Here is an 18,272-nt window from a genome sequence, read left to right on the forward strand (position 1 = left end):
AGCTCCACCACGGCTCCTTGTCACTACCACCTTTCTGCAGTTGTCAGGTGAGGCAGAAATGAAGCCTTCAGTGGTCACCTTGAAGACACCGAGAATCACTGCCTTTAAAAATTTGCCTTGGTTGAGATGCATTGTTGTCCAGTCTACCTTTTTGGTCCGAAAACATGGGTAGCTGTAAAGTGTATGGGAAAAAAAACATTTTTTCTTTACTTGTACTAGAATTTACAAAAATATCCTCACTCTCAATTTGCAGTTACAGCTAGCCCTTTTACATTTTCCCTTCTCTTTTTATAAAGACTATAATTATTGTTTGACCTCTTAATTCAATGTTAAGATGTGTGGTGTTTTCCAAGTTTTTCTAAAAGGCATTTGACAAGGGTAAATCCAAGGTATGAGGGATCCAGCTGTCAGAGTAATAGTAATAGTTTCAGCTACCACTGAAACTCTGTACATAAGTACGATGTTTATTTTGTAACATCCAACCTGAAGAAGAGTTCTTGAGAACTTGAAAGCTTACACACTGTTATGAGGAATTACTGAGAGAGCAGAGAGATCTAAAAAAAAAAAATTAATCTCCCTTCCACACACACAAATCTTACCCTCCAAGCATCTAGAAGCCTTTATGAGTTTGAGCAAGTCATTTTCTTCATCTCTTTCTGCTGTTTTATCTTTAACTCCCTTTATCTGCTGCCTGCAATCCATGCTTCCTGAAGCATGCTCAGTCACCATCAGGCTGCTTTGGAAATTTTGCCATTTGATTCATCGAGCTATATTTTCCTGCATATCTGCCCAGTTCTCCGAATATAGATACCTCTGCCTGGCATTGCAGTTTGGTAACTAATGTGAGTCGCTCACTTTGTAATTAGATATATCTGATATCTGGCAAAGTGAACTTTGATTCACAAAAGCTTATACCTTGGAAAATATGTTCTTTAAGGTAGTATGGATTCAGATTTTGTCATATCATGCTGTATTTCTGTATTGTGAACACTGGGTGGCAGTGCAGAAACTACGAAAAAACAGCAGTTGGACTTGTAAGTCCAGTAAACTGCAAATGTTCGTATTCACTTGTACTTAGGTTACATCCTCTCCTCTTGTATTAATATTGTTGATTATTCATGATAAAATTGTTTATTTCAGGGCACTGAGGCACCTGAGTGTCTGTAATACTACATGCAGTTTGCCATAACAAATGCTTATGATGAACAAAACAAACCAAGTCTAATGATCTATACTTGGGGCTTTTTTTCAGCTGGAACGCAGTGGAACAGAGTTCCGGAACCTCTTGAAAATGGTCACATGGCTGATGGCCCCGCCCCCTGATCTCCAGACAGAGGGGAGTTGAGATTGCCCTCCACACCACGCAGGGCCACCAGCCATGTGACCATTTTCTCCAAGGGCAACCAACTGAGTTCCACCACCTCTTTTCCCAGAAAAAAGCCATGTCTATGCTATATCATTGTTTCTAACTGTCAGTTTATTTTTATACGTCTTCATACATTTCTACAGTAGATTTTGTTTTGCCTTTTGAAATGCGTGAAAAGGGAATGTAAATATCTCTACACCATTCTTCCTAAATTTTTTTTAAAATAACCAATTTCACTGAAATGGAATACTTTCTAGTCTGTATAAATAAAACCATATCACAATCTTCCTATCTCCAGTTAAGCACTCAGACAGCTACAAAACATTTCAGATCTGGTAGGCAAGCTGTCACCCAGGAAGCAAACTGTGAGGGTTTAAGGCTTCCTTGCCTTCCTACTCAAGGGGAAGAAGGTATAATAGCAGTAAGATCCCTTTTATTCTCCTGTTTAGATTATTAATCTGGAAAATTCCTTATCTGCTCTATAACCACACTGGAGTCCTGAGGTAAAAATCAACAAAAAACTGGAGAAGTCAAAATTTTTCACAGTGAATGCTCTGTCTTATTACTATCTATAACTAAGTCTTCCTATTATCCAGAGAACTGAGAGAGAACTAAGAGTCTCTCTACATGAAACACCAGGGCATGTGTCTGTCAAGTATCGGGAGACAAAATGTTAGCCAAGAAGCTTAGTTTTGAAAGACAGAGCCAGCAGAGTTCACTCCAAGGGGATGGATTCTCTCATTGCCCTCCGCCGCCTCTGACTGCCTCCCCTTCCAGAGCTTTTATCCTGCCACCCTCACTGCTTAAAACTTTGAATTAACCAAACCTCGGCAAAGGCTCCAGAAGGGGAGATACCAGAGGCATCGGAGGGCTGTGAGAGAATATGTCTCCTCTGGAGCAATCCTTCCAGCTCTCTGCTTCCCGGCTAACAATGAGTCTCCCAACATGAGAAGAACACGTGTCAAAAGTATTGTGTAGAGAAATGGCAGTGAAAACCATTTTGGAACCCTAAGAAAAGCAGAAAGGCTGCATAATACAGACCATTTCAGATCCTTGTAGCAAGTTGCTATGAGCTCCAACACCTGTGATTTGGTTTTCTTGTAAAACAGATTGAGGACTATGTGTAAATGATTATGAGTGTATATTGTATATGAATGGTGATTCACTGGTGTATAATTGCATACTACAAATATATTGCTATTTTGTGTATTAGTTGGATTGTATATTGTTAATGCAACACACCTGGTAGTGTGATAAGTAGGTTCTTGAGGGCTTTTTAGATTAAAGTGTTGTGCAATCTCGGAACCTCTCCCTTTTGTGCTATTACTTGAATTACAACAGGTCACATAAAGAGAGCAAAATGCTGCATCGAGTATACACTGTACACATATTGTATGACTTGGGAGTGCCGGTCGGAGCCATAGCTCCCTGAGACAGGAGGTCATCCTTGTCTTCTCTTTCCCTACCCACTCCAACCTCCTAGGCCCTGTGTGCCTAAATTCTAACGGTCCCTATCCCAAGGTGGGAATCCTGCCCTATAACTAACATTGCTTTTCCCCTTTACATCACTTCTGCCAATGCTGCAGTCTGAGTGCACTGATACTGATGGATCTCTAATAAAGAAACTTGCTTTCTTTCAAATGTACCTTTGCTGGATGAAATTCCTCCATAAAACAACTCCAGAAAATACAAAGTCATGTACACTTAAGAGGCCAGAGTTCAATAATTGGATATCAATTTTAGTCTAAAGTGTAAAAGATTTCTCCCATTTAAATCCCAATAATTTTGAACAATACAGTGGTAAATTTTCAACAAAACCACATCCTCTACCTTTCAGAGGCATTTAGTGCTAAATTATCATGGGCTGTGAAAAAGGTAGTATAAGACAAATAGCCACTTTAAAAAATTCTCAGACTAGCATTGCTGTCTAAATTGTTTTATCCAACCAATTTTACATTCCCAAAGAATCCTGTAATCACCAAGAAGATCTTTTAATATGGAAGTTGTATAAATTAGGCCTGTAAAAATAATAATAATCACCAGTATATAATGCTGACTTGATTTCTGTCTCTCCAATTATTATCCCTTAAATGCCTCAACCCTGACATATTGGAAACCAATTTGATACGGAAATAGCACTACAGAAATAATATATGTCATCCACTTCCTGATTGTTAAGAGAAGGTCCTTACCTGATGGGCAAGCAAATTTTTGCCCATAAAAGACGGACATTCACATCAAACTCTGACAAGCCTGGATTTTCAGAGAGAGCTTTGCAGCATTTATGAAACACCGGCTGATTCTGCACACGTTGGATAATGCACTTTCAATGTACTTTATCAATCGTTTGAGGTAGATTTTTTGTTCTGCACACGAAAAAATCAGTTCCAAATGATCTATAAAGAGGATTGGAAGTACATTATCCAACGTGTGTGGAATCAGCCACCATAAAAGCTGCAAAGTTTAAACACTCTTAACTGGATCTAACAATAAGAGCTCTTCTCTCAAATGTGAACAGAACCCCAGTGGCTTCATTCACACAAGTCCTGCAATGTCCTAAACAATTTCTTCTATTGGGCCATAAAATGGCTGAAAAAACCATCCTTAATCCAGAGCTGTATATCAACAGTTCCACTGTAGAAGTAAAGGTGAAAGCCAAAAGGGCAAATCCTCTTTACCTAAACAGAACATAGCATCTGTAACAGGAAGAGATTCACAGTCATGAGGGCCTTAGAATAAAAGGATAGATATACCCATTTAATCAATCTGGGATCCACTTGAAACCCACCAAGGCTTTATCCCGTCACTCTTCCAGGTGCTCTCACTGTATCCTAATAACACATCACAGTTCTGCCTTTTTACTCATGAAAACTCATTTATATAAAGAGGACCAGGTGGCATCAATCAGCTTAATGTCAGTTTTTAAGAAGATTTAAACAATATTTCAATACATTGAGAATTAAGGAATGGCTTACAAACCTTGCTGCATTGAAACATGTATCATTGTACGGGGTGGCTGATGTGAAATATGCAATTGGTCAGTCACAGCTTCTAGCTCTCTCAGCTCCACCCACCTCACAGGGTGTTTGTTGTTGTGGGGATAATAATGACATAGTTTGTAAATGGCTCTGAATGGGCATTAAGATGTCCTGAAGGGCGGTATATAAATCGAATGTTGTTGTTGTTGTCGTCGTCGTCATCATCATCATCATCATCAAAGGAGTCAAACAGATATTAAAAACCCTTATGTATATAATAATACAACTGCAAAGAGGGCCTGTTTTTATCCCAACTTCATTTGGTTCTCTTCCTAAAATTGCTAGGTGAAAAGCATGTTCCATTTTGGGCTGCACAAAAGGGCTGTTGATTATATTACTTATCCTAAGTACTGGAAAGAGAGAAACCAGTGGAACCCTGGGTACTCAAATGCAAGGCCATACTATTCTATCAAACCACTCAAGCCGGTAACTGTCAAAAGAGATGAAAAAAAATTGACAAAACTTATCAATAATGAACTGTTCCTTCCCCCTGGTAATTCATACCTCAAGGAAACACCAGGTGTGCCAAATGCCCTACCATCAAAATTGCCGAAATCAAACCCAAAATATCAAAGACAATCATCATAACAGCATACACCATTTCTTCTTTGTTTCTTCACCATCCAGGTTGTGAGCTGCATGGAACTTTGCTGGAGCCCATCTTCATATACGCTGCCCATGCAGAAATGGCTGCCAAATACATCTTAACTGAAGAGTTGGAGCCAAAACACACGCGAAGAAATACCAAGGTTCAGCACGTGTTCTCTTACCTCAAGGTTTGCCGGGATCTGTAGGCGTCCTGGAAGCTTAAAGTTTAGCATTTACAGAGCAGCAGGAAGGGAAATACATTTACAGAGCAGCAGGAAGGGAAGTATTTCCCTTCCCCTTCCTGCTTCTCTGTAAATGCTAAACTTTAAGCTTCCAAGACACCTACACTTCCCAACAAACCTTGAGGTAAGAGAACAAGTTTAGCATTTACAGAGCAGCAGGAAGGGGAAGGGAAATTCAGGCGCCTGTATTTCCCTCCCTGCTGCTCTGTAAATGCTAAACTTTAAGCTTCCAGGACGCCTACAGATCCCGGCAAACCTTGAGGTAAGAGAACACGTGCTGAACCTCGGTATTTCTTCTCGTGTGTTTTGGCTCTTAGACAAACCTTTCTGAGGTCTAAAAAAAAATCCCAAAACTGTGGGTAATGTGCAATCTGTAGCACTTAAATTTCTGTCCTGTACCCATGCCTTAAATCTGTCCCATTTTAGCCTATAAGAGTGTCTGGTCAACCGTCGTCTGGCATTCAGAATGACCTGGGCTACTCCCTCAGAGAGCGTCTCCCCAGCCATGCAGTCAGTCTGAGTCTCAATATGTCGTGGTGAAGGATTCCCTTCCACAACAGGAGGTCCGGTTTTATGGGCAAGTGAAGAATTTGACTCTGTAGTCTCATTAACCCGTGGAACCAGGGTTTGTCTGGGCCAATACGGTGCTATAACAATCACCCTCACCTGGTCTGATTGTATCTTGGTTACTACCCTGGATATCAACGGGATCGGTGGGAACATGTAATAAAACTAGTCTGACTAGCAAAGCTGGAAGGCATCCCCTAAGGAACCATGGACTTGGCCTCCCCTTGAACAAAATAATTCTGCCTTCCATTTTTCTCTGGACGCAAACAAATCTAAGTCTGGGAATTCCCATCTTAGAAAAATAGGATTTAAGTAGGAATCCCTTATGGGCCACTCATGTGAATCGCCTCCTAATCTGCTGAGGTGATCCATGATCACATTGTCTACTCCTGGTATGTGTACTGCCTGTAGCCAAATTGTGTGGTCCATTGCCCAAGTCCAGATTGCGATGGCTTCCCTGCACAGACTTCTTGAAGTGGTGCCTCCCTGCTTGTTGATGTAGAACATAGCAGTCGAATTGTCTGTGAAAATTAAGACAGACTTTCCTAGCACTGTATCTGAAAACAAAATTAAGGCGTAATGGATCACTTTTAGTTCAAGCAGATTAATATGAGAGTTCTTCTCAGTGTCATCCCATGTCCCATGAGTATAAGAATCTCTGCAATGAGCGCCTCATCCTATGTTGAAGGTGTCAGTAGTAATGGACACTTTGGTTATTAAGTGTCCAAACTGAATCCCTTTCAACTAATGTGCATCTACTGTACCAGCCACCACTGTAGTGACCTTACAGTCTCCCTAGGGATGTTAAAACTTCTTATCCTGTGGGTCCTTGTCACTGTGGAACACAGAAATAAACCATATCTGCAATTCTCACATTTTCAGCCTAGCAAAAGGGACCACAGCCGTGGCTGACATCATGAATCCCAGCAAGGTTTGAATTCTTGCTGTATGGAAGCGACACTTTTGAAACATCCTAACCAAACCCTTTATCTTATTTACACTTTCTACAGAAAGAAAGGCCTTATTTAGGGCGTGATTAAAAGCCACTCTTGGTTGACAGTCCCAATCTTAAACACGTTTGCAAGTTTATTTGAACCTATCTGCCAACATCTTCTTCAGATTGGCTTGTGATCAGCCAGTCGTCTAGATATGCAACAATTCTGAGTTCTCAAAAATGCAATGAACACTGCCACACATTTAGTGAAGACACGAGGTGCTGTGGAAAGCCCAAATAGCAGTACACCTTCCTGTCATGCATAAATCTTCAAAACTTCCTGTGTATCTTCAAAATCTTCCTGGACATCCTCAGTAACTGGTCTCTGTATGACCTGAAGTCATCAGTTGGCAATATCTCCCCTGTCTCCCCCACAGTCTCCTCAGGGAATATCTCCGAGGGTGGGCTAGGGCTGTTCCTGCGACAATAGGGGACCTCCTCAACATCTGGCTATGATAGCTGGAATCTCATCCTTGAGCCTAAGAAGGAATGACATCTCCTTGAAGGTGCAGGCAATAGTTCCCATGACATCACATCCATGAAGGAAGTCTTCCTTGTGTCCATCTCACAACTGGACAATGCTCTCTGATACCAGTGTCTCACCTTGAGGGTAATAATGTTCCCTTCTCAGAGAACGATGGAACATGCCTTCTGCGGGGGATCTCACCTTCTTCAGACGAGTGAACTGACCAGGACCTGGATCGTGTAGAGGAGCATGCTGAGGGAGTAGGCAGTGAGTTAACTATTAGGACCTCCTGCTCAATCCATTCCCCTCACAGGGATCTCCCCTGTGGATCCTGTGTAGACAGATGCTTTGTCTTTTTTGTTTTCTCCCTCAGGGGCTCCCCTTCCAGCATCTCCCTCATGTTTGGATCCAAGTGCACGGCTGGTGTTGGCATCCCACTTGGTTCTTTTGACTTCGGCCATCGGGCCACCATCGGATCCTACCACACCAGGGACCTCGGCTCCGAGTCGAGTGGGACAGCTCTGGATGGATCTGGGAGATCAGAGACTTTGATTGAAGTAGAAGGAGCTCAGCTCCAAGGAGTCTTTGGGCCCGAATGGTTCGGATCCAGAGTGTTTGGTGCCTTGGAGGAGACTGAGCTTTCAGATCTGATGTCTCAATTCCACCGACCTGGGCCTTTGTCAGGTCCTCCCCAGCCTTGACCACCCTTTGCCACAGCAGTGGGGGGGAAAGCCTGTTTGTTTGCAGCCACGCCAGCTTGATGTATCCTTAATTGTGGAATGCTGAGAGTAATTGATTGAGGCCATTGACTGAGACCCTGCGATCCGTCTCCTCTCAAACAGAGGCAGAGAGATAAATCTAAATTATTATTCCTTGGAACAGATGGGCATCGAACCAACTGGAGGGGAGGTGATCCAGGTGTTAGTCCTAAGTAATGCTCAGAACCTGGTGTGAGATGTAGAGCTGATTGTGCCCATTGGGAACAGTGATCACAACTCAGTGGAGTCCCACTTATACTTGAAAGGTTGACCAAAAAAATCCAACCAAAACCCAATTTTAAACATTTCATTTTAGAAGGCCAAAGTTCTCAAAAATTCAGGGGGTAAAGAAAATTTAGAGGGAAAGTAAGGAGGATCTAGTCCCTCCATGAGGCTTGGATTTAAATCTATAATAATAGAAGCATGGACGGCATGTATATCACAGACTAGGTTGGCCAAATCTAAGAGAAAACAAACTACAAGGAACAATAGTCCCCCACCCTGTGAAGTGCTTGGAGTGACTACTTGCATCGTACAGCAAATTGCCATGAATGTCAACAGACAACTCTGATGAATTAAACAGATATGAATGTGTAACTTCCTTGACAAAGAGGAAAACACAACAGGATTTGATCTAGCAGCCCGTTGGATGGACTTTGTTTGATTCTTTATAGCCCTGGAAAAGGGGGGGGGGGGTGGACAGCTTTGTGACATTTCACAGTCCAACTGAGTCCTCTGCTTTCTGCTGCAGAAATTTTCAGAGGGTAACCGAGTATGCATGAGATATATCTTATGCCTATCAGCTACCTACTTATCTGGAGCACAGAACCTTCACAGACCCTTTTGGATGTTTGTTCCAGTGTGTATTGGAGAAGCAGGATTTACAGAAGCACCAGCACCAGCAGACTAATGGGAGGATGCTGCATTTAGCTGTCCATGTATTCATTCAGCATCTAGTTAGACAAAGTGAAGACTTCAAGTACACCTGTTTTTTATTTGTCCTACAACAATATTGTATGCCATTCTTTGTCATATTCAATATTTATTAATATTTATTGTTATATTTATTGCTGTTAGATCCAGCTGTTGATGGTTATGAGTATATATAGTGTATAATTCACTTATGAGCACTTTGCACTTGCTACATAGGATATACTAATACAGTAATACTAGATATACTTTGTTTATTGGTATTCCATGGGGGACTATTGTTCCTAGTAGTTTGTTTGTTTATATTCGTGGTGGCCTCTGGTTGCTTTTTGGTTTCAAATCTAAGAGCAGGCCAGTGTGGCTAACATATCAAGTCAATGAAGCAATAAATGGCAAAAGACTTTCTTTAAACAATGGAAGGCTAACCTGATTGACACAGATAAGAACGGACAGCAGTTTTGGCAAAAGAAATGCAAGGCAGTTACCACTGGGTCCAAAATTGTGAGCACCTAAACTAGGTGCCCTAGCCATTCTCCATTCTTTTTAAAGAGAAACAAAAGAAACCAGCCAAAACCACAGAGACACTGGAGGAAGAAAGTGGCTACAAAGCCTATGACAACACACAACACACAAACACCCCTCCCTCTATGGGCAAGCAGGGTGTTTTGTTGTGGGGATAATAATAACATAGTTTGTAAACCACTCTGAGAGGGCATTAAGTTGTCCTGAAGGGTGGTATATAAATCAAATGTTGTTGTTATTCCCTATAGTCAAGCGTGGCCTCCATTATTCCCTACGTGCAAGCATGGACTCCATTGTTCTCTAAGAGCAAGTGTGGTCTCCATTATCCCCTATGGGCAAGCATGATATTCATTATGGGCAATCATGCATTCTCTATTGGCAATCATGTATCATCTATGGACAATTTATTCTCTATGGGAAAGCATGCTCTCCATTATTCCCTATGGGCAGGCATGGTCTCCACTGAGGGGGTATCAAGGCTAGGATTGTTTGTAAAGTGTTCAACTTAAATGTATGGACTCGTACAAACTTATGCAGTTCATGAAGATCCAAGATAGGGCGGAGACCCCCGTCCTTCTTTTCTACCACAAAAAGGTTAGAATAGAAACCAAGAGGAGGGGAACTGTCCATGACCTCCTCAATTGCCCCTTTCTCTAATAGAGCTGATAGCTCAGAGACCACCCCAGGTTGTGTACTCTGGGATGAGAAAGTAGGGAGCCGGAGACCAGGCCACTGTAAGAACTCAACTTTATAACCAATTTTAACGACTTGTAAAACCCAAACATCAGAAGTTATACAGCGCCACTCAGAGAAAAAAGAAGACAGTCTGTCCCCAAACAGCGGGTCAGGTCCCTGTAATTGTCAGAATTGCTTTTGAGAGTGTGCCAGTTCTTTGGTCTGCTGCTGGTGAGCTCCCTGCTTGTTCTTATTGCCCTGTCTCCTCCTTGAAAAGGATGATTGTGGGCTTTGATACTGCCTTTCAGGTTGGTAACCATACCCATGATAGGGGTGAAAACGGTGCTGACGGCCTCTAGCAAAGGATCTGTATTGAGGTCAGTTAGTAGCCTGATGCTGGTGAAGCATGCCATAAGAATGTGCTGTAAGCCTATCTTTGCGCTTCTTTGACAAATAGTCATCCGTTTTCTCCGGGGGAAAAGGTCTGTCCCTCAAACGGGAGATCTTCAACCTTGCTCCTGGTTTCTGCAGGTAGAGCAGTCTGCGGATGACAAGCGCTGAAAGTAGGGATCTGGCGGAGGTGTCTGCCATATTCCTGCTCGCATTGATTTGATGGCGGGACAAACGGACCGCTTCCTCTTGAACGACCCGGAGAAAGATCTTCTGATCCTCTGGTAGTCATGGAATGAACGTTGCCGCCTTATTCCACAGTAGTAGCTGATAGGCAGCCATCATTGCTGCATAATTGGCAATCTTGATGCCAAAGGCTGCAGATGTATAAACCTTTCTGCCCATAGAATCAATCTTCCTGCTTTCCTTGTCTGAAGGAATGGATAGGGACCCTTGTTTTGGTTTCGCTTGCATGTCCTCCGTCACTAGGGAGGACGGGGGAGGGTGTAAAGACAGGAATGGGCACAGGCCATCCTTGACTCTGTAGAGATCCTCAACTTTCTTACTAGTAGCAGGGGTGGAAGCCGGTTTAAGATTTAAACCTGTCAACAGTTCTACAAAGCCTTCGATCACTGGAAAGACAACAGTGGGGGGTTGAGTCAGAATATATATGCCGAATATATATACGTGGGACTGCACAGGAAGACCGTAGATGAACTCATTTATATTGCTGGAGGAGTTAAACGGCATCATCATTAGCTGTAAAACCCATATGCACTTTGTTGTCCTAACATAGTCTTTGATTATGTCAACAGCCATACTGGTTCTGCTGTCATACTTCTACTGTGCTGAGATGAACTGCCTTAGGGCTCTCCCTGTCCCCTTCCAATGTACTTGTCTTTGCAGTGTTCCCCACCCAATACCTACAGCTAGTGTTCACATCAGGTTATGAGGCATTCCCCTGCAGCCCTATGCACAATCTCCCTCATGCTTCCTAGTTCACTTTTAGACATGGGTTCTAGTCTGTCTACTGAGCTTCTTGGAGTATGTCATTTGCATCCATCCTTATTTCCCTTCCAGCAATTAACCAGTAGGTGCAGGTAGTGTGACATCATAGAGAGTTAGTCATTTATTTGCCCTTTATGGAATGGCCATAAGATGCTGATTAATGATGCCCTTGCTGCGCCACCACCACTATCACAATCCTGGGATGAAGCTGCTAGTGGTTACCTACGCTGCAAGAAACCTGGGGCTGGAGAGGCTCAGTGAGCCAAGAAATCCCGCTCTGACTCCAATATACTGTTGACAACTCCCACTGCGATGCTAGCATGCCAGCTGCATTGGTGCAGCATCAGCACTATGCCAGCAGGGCCAGACACGGATATATCTCCAGATACACTAGCTATGGCCTTAGGCGTCCTAAGCCCTGCGCTTAGGGTGGCACTCTGAATATTGGGGTTTCAGGGATTGCTAATCTGTCTTAATATGTGAAGTAACCGTGTGTTCACATTTTTCATCAGGTGTCAGTTCCCATTTTGAAAAGGAAGACTGAAAGCTAAAGCACTGGACTTGAAATAATGGCAGGCAGAGGAAACAGACCACAATGTCTGAAAGATAGTTTTGTTTATTTTCTAAGCTTTTTACCTGTGAATATAATAAATGGATAATAACCAATGACTCGATATATATAGTGACTTCTTTACAAAAAATGTTTTTCCCCAACATCTGGACAGCAATATATAACTATTTACAATGGAAAAATAGGCAAGGAAAGAGAAATAAGTAGTCTTCATTATTTAAATTAATTTCTAATATACCAGATTCAAAACACAAAATATTTAATTCACATCTATTTGTATTTACATGTTTCATTACTTAAGTGAGCGAAGGCTCCAACTTCATTTTTATGATATTAATTATGTTTCACTCTTGTTGTATCTTTGTTTCTGTATAGCACATTAAAAAAATTCTGGAAAAATAAACTGTTTTGAAAATGTTAAACATTACTGAACGTAGTTTTAACTGACTTGTTTTTTCTCACAGTCAACTACATCACAACTCTGAAAAAAGAACCAGAAAAAAAATTGCTTTACAAATATATTCTCTGACCAGATCCTTTTCTGGTGGTTTTAAAACAAAAGTAGTTCCTGAATTGAAATGAGAGATTATAACCCTTCTTGATGCTGCAAGTGAATATAAATTTCTTGGAGACAAATATAAATTATGGCAGAATATGCTTCAAAAGCACCACAGAAAATATAGTGATTTGTTAATGAATTTATAAGCATTAAACTCATTTAGTAGTATCAAACATTAGATATACAAAACAAGCCATGTTGCTTTCTGCCCTAGTGTTGCACAATCACAAGACTGAAAACTGATTGCTTGCGATAATGACAAACCCATATTGCATGCCATTTGGTTGGAGTACACTGACTTTGACTGCTACATCCAGCAACAGGTAACCTTTTTCAGCCATCCTGTGACATTCCTTGCAGAGAGGTCTGTATGTGTGAACAACGTCGCCCTCTAGTGCCTAAAGACACCCGAAGCCTGGGTTCCCTGGCTTTATAATGTTCATTGAAATCCAGTCTGAAGCTCAGAAATTGGAGACTTTCATCAGAACTGGTGGTCAGTAACACCAAGAACTGCTGCACAATGCCCTGAAAGAAAAAAAAGGAGAAAGTAAAAGATTCGTATAAACTTATGTATACTGATATACAATGGAATCATTATGAGAGTCAGTGTAGTATAATGGTTAATGTTAAACTCAAATCTCCATTCTGCCCTGGAAGCTTGCTGGGGTGACCTTTCGCCAGTTACACAGTCTCAGCCTAACCTGCCTCACAGGACTGTTGTAAGATAAAATGAGAGAGAGAACAATGTAAGCCACTTGGGGGTCAGTTGGGGAGTAAATGAAGTAAATAAATAAGGATATGAGCTGTGTTGTTCTACAACCACCATTAAAAATCCCAAGTTGGGGTATCGGAGTCGCTGTATTACTTCACCCACACAAAAGTATCTGGAAAGTTAACTTTAGGAACCAGACATAAATGAAATGAGAGGGCTCAGAAGCCTTTTTCAAAGTGGTCATGAAATCTGTTTCCACCAGAATGACTCAAATGGACAGACTGTGATCTAGGTTTTCTGGACAAGCAAAACTCTTTAAAACTCTGATGTACTCCAGTAGGCAACCTGTGTGAACTGATAGAAGTGCGTACGAGTGTGGTGCTGAATACAAGACTGATTGTGCTAGGAGATGTCAATGTTCATGCTGAGGGTTCCTTACCAAGGCCCAGGATTTTGTAGCCTCTTTGGCTGACATGGGCCTCTCTCGAGACGGGCACAACACATGAAAGAGGTCACATACTAGACTTCATCTTTTCACTGAAGATCTGGCCTCGAGGCTGGAGGTTTGGCCTGTACCACGGTCTGACTATTATCTACTCAAGGCAAAGGTAAATGTAGGTCCAACACTCGGGGGGTGGGGTTAAAACGGTCCACCCATGGAGACTCAAGGTTTCTACTGCATTCCAAAATGCTGAGTGGAAGGATTACAAATGAATACTCTGCTGAGGCTGTGATGGAAGCGTGAAGCTCCTAGAAGCTATTGAGAAGGTTGCCCACTGCGCCTTAGTTGATGATCTTTGTCTGAATTTAGACAAAGGCCATGTGCCTTTGGTGCTCCTGCTAGATTTATCTGCAACCTTCAATACAATGGATCAGGCAAAAGTAGGTATTAGGGGATACACTTCGAACTGGTTTAAATTGTTCCTTATATATCAATCTCAAAGAGTTGCTATCAGAGACCAGTTGTTATCACTATGGGATTTTTCCTGTTTAGTTCCACAAGGTATAATTTTATACCCCTTTCTATTCAAGCTCTATGTAAAGCCCTTAGGATAAATTGTAGCTTTGGAACTGGGTGTCATGGATATGCTGAAAACACTCAGCTCTATTTCTGTCTATCCAAATCTTCTGGCAATTCAGCAGAGGTCTTGAACCACTGTAGTTAAATGGCTAAGAGAAAACAAATTGAAACAGAGTGCTGATAAGATGGAGGTTGTACTAGTTGGGAAGGCCAAGACCATGGGGGATGATGGACCTCCCACTTTTGATGGAGTTCTTGCTGGCTCAGTTAAGAGCCTAGGGGTTATACTGGATCCAGCACTGCTGAAGAGGCAAGTTAATACAGCTGAAAAATGTGCTTTCTTCCAACTATGTCTGAAAGATGCACCCTTACCTAGACTCTGCCATTCTGGCCATGTGGATCCCAGCTACAGTAACACTGAAACTACATTACGTTGATAACATTCTTCACAGTTTGTACAAAGTGCCACACCCCATCTACCACCTCAGCTAGTTTCAGGCGGGGTAGCTTGATGATCTGTTGCTGAAGAGCAAGATCTGAGTCCAGTAGCATCTTAAAGACCAACTAGATTTCCAGGGTATGAGCTTTTGAGAGTCAGAGCTCCCTTAAAGCTCATACTTCAGAAATCCAGTTGGTCTTTAAAGTGCTACTGGATCCAAATCTAGCTCGGCTAGGTGGAACATGCATATTACACCTACTCTGCAGTCACTCCACTGGCTCTCATCAGTTACCAGGCTCAATTCAAAGTACTGACTATCACATAGCCTTGGGCCTTTCATGGCCTTGGACTCTTGTATCTGCAGGACCAACTTTCCTTCTATTCCCCATCATGACAGCTTCACACATCTGAATGGAGCTTTCTGCAGGTACTGCCCTGCGAATGGATGAGATTAACAACTGCCCATAAACATGCATTTTCTGTAGTGGCCTCCACCATGTGGAATGGCCTGCCCAAGAAGTCTCCCATGATCCTGTCATTCTGCCAATTATATATTAAAAAAACAGTTGTTCAGGAGAGCTTTTCTATAAAACTAACAGAGCTATACTATAACCAAATAGTTCAGGAAATCACTTTATAAAAGGAAAGGGATCATGAATTATATCACTATGTACAAGACATATTATCAGTTGCTGCACATATTATCCTATTGTATCATTGTTTTCTACTGATTTAATACCATTTTTATTCATGATAGCCACCCTTCGTATCATGTCTAAATGCTATGTTCACTCATATTTCTGTAATTCTAGTACATTGCTCATTTGATGTTTTCTCATATTGATTGTATCAATCCTACACTGTGCTTATTAGTTGTCTCTTCATATGGACTGTTATTAATTTATACTCTGTAATGCTTTTCAGTCTCAGTGAGAAAGTCAGACTATAAATACAGTAAATCAATCAATCAATAATCTAATGGCTCAGTCTTTAACAGTCCATTTATTTTATGATTTTATGCTGTTTTAGTATTTTAGTTTTGAGTGTCCAGTGTCCTCCCAAATTGATTTGCTGCAGAGCCGGCATATGCCTCTTCTAAATAAATGTAGTCCAATCTAAATCTGGGGAAATGTTATGCAGGGTGCTTGATTATTCCAGTTTAAGTAATGTCACATTTTGAAAAAAATACCTGATAGAAATGGGTAAGAAGTCGCAGCTGTGAACACATTTTTGGTATCGAGTCTTGAAATTCTTTAATTCTTTTATTCTCTTCATCCTCTTCTGAAGCTGTTACTCCCCATTCACCCTTAAGAATTGAGGTGGAAAAACATATTTTGGCATTAGTAACCAAAAGGCACATATTATACATCAGCATTTATTAAATGAAGCCACTGATTGATTTTTTTTAGAATACTATTAAGACTCTGCAGGTGTATTAAATTTAGCTTGATAATCTCAAAATCTTCAAAGCCAAGAAATTAATCAAAGAGATTCTCTGGCAAACAGCATAGCAAGTACGAATGAAGTATTTCTCTACCTAAGGACTGGATATCCACCAAATGGAAAAATTAAGGTTTGAGTTTCACATTCACTATCAATTATAGATTATTCAAAGACTAAGACAGAAAGGGTTTTAGGTGTTCTTACAAATACATATTTACCCAACCTTTTTGAGAGAAAGAGAAGATTTTAAAGAGGAATAAGAAAAACTCATCTCTCTCTCAGATTGCCACTTCCTTTACCTCAAGTTCTCGTTCTCTTTTTCTCTCTTCAAACTGCAGTCGTAGCTGTAGCTCCTCCAAGGCAGCTCTGTACATTGTGTCTTGAGCATTTTGAAATTCCAGGATCTGATCGAAGACCGCTCGAAGCTGGTTGAGAAGCATCTACATAATTGACAGTCACAAAATGAAAAGACGCTCACAAAACATCAGAAAAATTGGATGTTTAAGTAGAAAGTAAGATTAGTTAACCTCAACAGATTTGTTCAAACACTGCTATATTACTGCCTACTTGATGTCCTGGTTGGAATGAGGAAAAGACCAGGGCAGCTGACACAATTGCTCCAAGGCATCCTCTCACAAGTGTTAGAGCACATGTTGCCCTTTGGTTTACTAAAGGGCTGCTGATGGTGAAAAGACAAGGGAACCAGCTAGAGTGACAATGGAGGAATTTTGGGAATGAATCCAATCAGACACGAGCAAAAGCTCATTTAAAAGTGTATCCGGTGATGGCAGCAAAGAAACACTTCTCTGCCACCATTGTAGGACAGTGGCGTTGTTCTGGGTGGTCAGGCCTGCAGATCCTGTTAGGATCTGGCCTGCAGGAGGAAACAGACTGCTTGGTGGCTTGCTGTGACCATTTTGCTCAGCACTTTGCAGATAGAATTTCTCGCACCCATTACGACTTGGACTCTATGTTAGCAGTGACAGGTCAAATGATTCCAGGATGCCAACTTGCCCAGTTGTTTCGGATACTATTCAGTCTGAGGATGTTGACAGGATCCTTGGAAGGCTGAAGCCTACCACTTTCTTCTTTGACCCTTGCCCTTCCTAGCTAATTAAATCTGCGGGGGGGGGGGGAGTTGACTGGGTCCAAGAGGTAGTTAATGCCTCACTGAGAGAGGGCTGGTTGCCCCACCCTTGAACGAGGCTGCACTGTGTCCACTTCTAAAGAAGCCTACCCTGGATTCAGGAGATCTCAACAACTATCAACCACTCTCAGATGTTCCGTTCTTGAGCAAGATGATTGAACGGGCGGTGTCTGGGCAACTTTTCTGGATGAGGCAAATTGCTCAGATCCTTTCCAAACTGGTTTTAGGCCTGGTTATGGGACTGACACAGCCTTGGTCACACCAATGGATAACCTGTGCTGGGAAATGGACACAGAGTGCGACTCTGTTTTTTTTGTTGGACCTCTCAGCTGATTTCAATACCATCGATCACGGTACCCTCACCTTTCCAGGCTGGGAGGCACTGTTTTGCAGTGGTTCAGGTCCCACCTGGAGGGCAGATTTCAGAAGGCGGTGCTAGGGGACTGTTGCTCAGCCCATTGGCCTTTGGGGCCCTGCAAGGTCCCATCTCATCTCTAATGCTATTTAACATCTACATGAAATCAATGACTGAGGTTATCAGGAGATTTAGGTTGGATTGTCACCAATATGTGGATGATACTCAGCTCTATCTCATACTTCCAAATGATTCCAGGAAGACTGTAGAAACCTTGAAGCAGTGCCTGGAGGCAGTTTTGGAGGGGATGTGGGCTAATAAACTGAAGCTTAAACCCAACAAGACAGAAGTGCTACTGGTGAGTGGAAGATCTGATCTGCGATTTAAGTATCACCTACTCTGGATGGGATTGCACTCCCTTTGAAGGAACAGGTCCATAAATTGGGGTGGTCTTGAACCCAGGACTGCTACTAGATAAACA

The 18,272-nt window shown here is 41.9% G+C and overlaps 1 protein-coding gene and 1 pseudogene across 1 annotated transcript in view; both read right to left on the reverse strand.

Annotated features, from left to right (window-relative positions):
• The window catches only part of LOC129326201 (gamma-tubulin complex component 3-like), a 54,241-nt pseudogene extending 53,539 nt beyond the window's left edge, over positions 1-702 (reverse strand).
• An 11,457-nt stretch (positions 703-12,159) lies between these two features.
• Positions 12,160-18,272, reverse strand: part of TUBGCP3 (tubulin gamma complex associated protein 3) — a 56,290-nt gene continuing 50,177 nt past the window's right edge. The window contains exons 20-22 of the mRNA XM_054975017.1: positions 16,589-16,729; positions 16,036-16,152; positions 12,160-13,199 (exon numbers count right to left, since the gene is read on the reverse strand). Coding sequence (XP_054830992.1) covers positions 13,008-13,199; positions 16,036-16,152; positions 16,589-16,729 — 450 coding nt within the window. The 3' untranslated portion in view covers positions 12,160-13,007. The remainder of the gene's footprint in view (positions 13,200-16,035; positions 16,153-16,588; positions 16,730-18,272) is intronic.

This window comes from Eublepharis macularius, chromosome 3, assembly GCF_028583425.1.
Source record: "Eublepharis macularius isolate TG4126 chromosome 3, MPM_Emac_v1.0, whole genome shotgun sequence".
Classification (NCBI taxonomy): Eukaryota; Metazoa; Chordata; class Lepidosauria; order Squamata; family Eublepharidae; genus Eublepharis; species Eublepharis macularius.